The sequence below is a fragment of the Oratosquilla oratoria genome, chromosome 14 (assembly GCF_046742065.1).
Source record: "Oratosquilla oratoria isolate Oo_2021 chromosome 14, ASM4674206v1, whole genome shotgun sequence".
Taxonomy (NCBI): Eukaryota; Metazoa; Arthropoda; class Malacostraca; order Stomatopoda; family Squillidae; genus Oratosquilla; species Oratosquilla oratoria.
In genome coordinates, this window is record NC_134790.1 from 68,712,498 (window position 1) to 68,716,512 (window position 4,015).

Below are 4,015 nucleotides of genomic sequence, written 5' to 3' on the forward strand. Positions count from 1 at the left end.
GTTGTCCTCGTGCGCGGACCCCCTTCGATTCCATCCGAGGACGCGGTGTGCATGCAGGACTGAAACACCGGGCACTTCTGCCTCGTCCTGCGTGGCCAACGGTTTCCGATGGACGCCGAAACCTGACACGCCACTACCACTGGAGACGCTTGCTGCCACCCGGGCCGCATCAAAATATAAGCCATGCCCGCTTCGTTGGTCCCACTTCTCGTGGATGACAGACCATCGTACACTCGTCCCCTCCTCACGTCAAGAGCGCCGTCACCGGCAATACTGGCGCTTTGCGGTGACGACCCGTCGCCAGCCGCCGACGTCGACGGGACGCTCTGGAGACTACGGGCCGCAGCACGGATAAGCCCCGCCTTGGGTCACCCGCTTCCGTTCGACCGCTGCGCCCTACCCAAATCCATCCCTCCATGTTGAAAGCTCTGAAACGCCATTTCCGCCGACGAGGATGGGCGCTGTCCAACCAGCCTTGCCGCCCCGCCGTCTACGGGAGCGACCACCGGCCTCCGGAGACGCAGCCCCGTTGCGTCCCATCCCTCGGTGGAGGACCTGCCGTCTTCATGCGCGGATCCACCCACTTCCGCCTCCGCCGCTTCCCCCGGCTTGCAGGTAATCATTCCCCTCGCCATGGTCGTGCGAGCGCGGAGGATGGGGAGGTGTGATATAATGTTACAAGGGGCCTTTGCCATTCGACCCGAGCAGGGCACCGTAGGTTTGCACCGCAGTGTTGTGGAGTGCCTGACCCCCAGACGCTTTCCAGTACAAGGACTCTTTGTTACGGGCACAAGGCCCTCATTGATTGATACATGTGTAATACAACGTGGCATCGTCTTCCTTCTACGTAGAGAGTACGACATTGCCCTCACGTCAGTCTATAGCCGTCTGTCTTACTGGGAGCATGTAGCTCTCACTACTGTAACTCCTACACGCTTAACGTCACAATAAAGATTCCAAACGTCCCCCCACGTTTCTGTTGCACACATAAGAGTAAGTTTCAACGGACACGAAAGTATACTATAACTGTGGGTTATATGGCCAGAAAAACACGATGGTTGTTTGCAATAGCGTGTGATTTTGGATCTTAAATATTTGTGTAGGTATAACAGATTCATTCTGAGAACGGAACCCAGTCTTCCTGTTGCGTATTTGCGCATTCTCTTCCATCAAATTGGAAAGCAAGACACCGAGTCTCGTATTCAGATTTTCATGAAGATGTATATTATATGAGGGTTACCACTGTGCTATTTGCCCGGTAAAATAAAGTGTAGAAAAGACCGCAGCCTAATCATTTGCTTCCGCCAGTACCTGTATGCGTGTGTACTCATTCTTTTTTGGTCAACCTCAACCTTCCTTAAAAAAATAAAATAATTGAATAAAAAAAAAAAAAAATAACCGGGATTGTTGAACATTTACGTAAGGTAAATCTTATCTTTCCTCTATGCGTAATACCATGTTGTCTTTTTATATACTTACTATTAAGCTTCTATTTATATGTATTCCTTCAATATTTGCTGCACTGAATAACTGTATTTTCCACTGAAATATGAAATCACTGTGTAGCATAAACATTTTCAGGTACATGATCATATATAAAGATTTTTATGGTATTTTGATTATATTTTAAGAGGGGGAGGGGAGATTTTTGGGAAAAAAAACTTCAACACTAATGTAGCTATCAACTTTATTTCGGATTGCGGCAAAAACAGCATTCAGTTAACATGATGATCACTCAATGAAATAGCATGGACTAAAAATCGTTTAACTTTGCCAAACTGGTCTCAAGCTTTCTATATTTTGTACCGGCCAATTACAGGCGATATTTTTCAAATAAGTGCTGAAGAGATTAAGATAGCTCTTTTACTTAAAATCACGGGTGTTAACAAGGATTTTGCAGGTGTCAGGGGCACAGGTGACACCTTCGGGCCGCTTCAGAGACGGCGGGGGTTCGTCCTCCGGCAAGGAGAACTTCAGTTTCTGCATCATGGCCGTGAAAAAGAGGAACACCTCCATGCGGGCCAGGCTCTCTCCCATGCAGATCCGCTTACCTGTGGATGAAAGAAAAGTCAAGTTTAGACACAGATCAGGAGCCGGTAGAAACATCTCAGTATCGGCTTAGTTCACTTGTACTCACTCCTCTCCCCACGACAAAAAAAAAAAAAAATCCTCTGTATACAACAGACTTGTAGTAAGGCTCAGTTGTCAACTCTAGGAGGTAGTGACAAGAAAGATGTCTGGACCACAAGCATGAAATGACCCGGAGAGCTTTCTTCTACATTATTATCGTAAGTCAAAAATTATGCATAAAACTATTTAGAAATCACCTAAGTGACATGAATTGCAATGTTTGTCCTTGTTCGTCCTAGACAGTTTTAACCAGCAGAGATGAAGCTCAGTTTAGAGGGGTAACACACAGAGGCTTCAGGGTTCAAATTAGCTGGTAGGTCTTACCGATGCCGAACTGACAGATGCGTTCATTGTGAACGTAAGCAGTCTGATCATGATTGAGGAACCTCTCTGGTCGGAAGACATCTGGATCCTTCCAGTAATCGACGTCATTGTGGATGCTGTACAGGTTGCTTATAATCACCGAGCCCTTAGGGAAATAGTAACCTGCGAAACACATGTAGTATATTTAGTTATGCCTAAGTACATGCATGCGCATGTGTGCATTCATAATCATAATTCATTAAGTACACACAGTACATACACTCTTAAATATATTTCATACATATAGACCTTTTCAAACGGATATCGATTTGGCTACTATATAATACAAAGTTCATCATATGTGTATGCCCGATATCTGCAATGCAAATATTCAGAGGATCACTCAACTATTCGGAGTCCATTGATGAAGAAAGATTTCTCCCAATCTATGCTATATCACTTGCAAATACCTTTATTTCTTCTCGCCCCCTCTGTCTGGCCTCCTTGTTCTACGCTTGTCATTTAGAGGCGTTGTCAGCAACACATTTGTTCCATTTGCCATCTTCCTTTCGGTCTATTTGCTTTATCTAATTACATTTCCACTCCTTTATCACCTTCATAGTACCTTTTACTTTGGTTTGCCCACCTATTCGTCTTGCACTCTTCCTCTGTTAGTGCAATTAATAGTAATTTATTTCTCCTTAGATTTGTCTCGAAAATGACTAATACCACTTCATTTCAAATACATTTAAATACTTCCTCCCTGCCTCTGTTAAATTGTAAATCTCTACATGCTATATCCTTGGTACAGTCACCCCTGAAATTACTCTGCTCCTTGTACCCATCCTTAGATACTTATTTATGACACTTTTCATTCCCCCAAGACATTTACTTGTTTCCTTTACTCTATACTACAGTTTACCCCCACCCCAACTCCTCTATTCCCTGCTACATATGATTCTAAATACTTAAAATTATCTGCCTCCTCTAGTCTCTCTACTTTGACTTACTACCACCGGGGTACGGACAAAATCCTGGAGGACTAAATCCCGTGTGACAAAATCCCGCAGGTATCTTATAATTTCTGCTCTACAAAGGAACCAAATATCCCAAACCTTCAGTTCTTTACTAATTGGTTTGGAGATATGACACTAATTGGATTAGGTGTGTAATACTGTTCACTCCTTTAGGTGAGGTAAGTTTGGTCTCCATCTCAAGTATAAATAGGGACTGGCCATTAGATAAGCTACGATTATACATTTCTATATTTCGTATACATATGGATCTAATATAATGGATAGTAGATGAAATCTTGAATTCTCTTTTACTTAATATATAATTGTCTTATCTATATATTTTCCTTATGCTGACGAATTCTGCATACTGATCGCGGTATAGTAAGTTTCGGTATTTCGACATGGACTATGGACTACCTAGAAAAGACCACATGCTCGAGTGGGATCGTTTTTTTAGGAGGGAAAAAGAACTATGTAAGAAAATTAAAAGATAGTTGTGTATAAAAGGGGACTATTGGCACTGAACTCTTTAAGGAATATTTATTAGAATTTTATGTTGTGGCTCA

General features: G+C 43.3%; 1 protein-coding gene across 1 annotated transcript in view; it reads right to left on the minus strand.

The window, feature by feature from the left end:
• Window positions 1-1,673: 1,673 nt before the first annotated feature.
• The window catches only part of LOC143032913 (methyl farnesoate epoxidase-like), a 108,964-nt gene continuing 106,622 nt past the window's right edge, over window positions 1,674-4,015 (minus strand). The window contains exons 11-12 of the mRNA XM_076198174.1: window positions 2,455-2,616; window positions 1,674-2,051 (exon numbers count right to left, since the gene is read on the minus strand). Coding sequence (XP_076054289.1) covers window positions 1,864-2,051; window positions 2,455-2,616 — 350 coding nt within the window. The 3' untranslated portion in view covers window positions 1,674-1,863. The remainder of the gene's footprint in view (window positions 2,052-2,454; window positions 2,617-4,015) is intronic.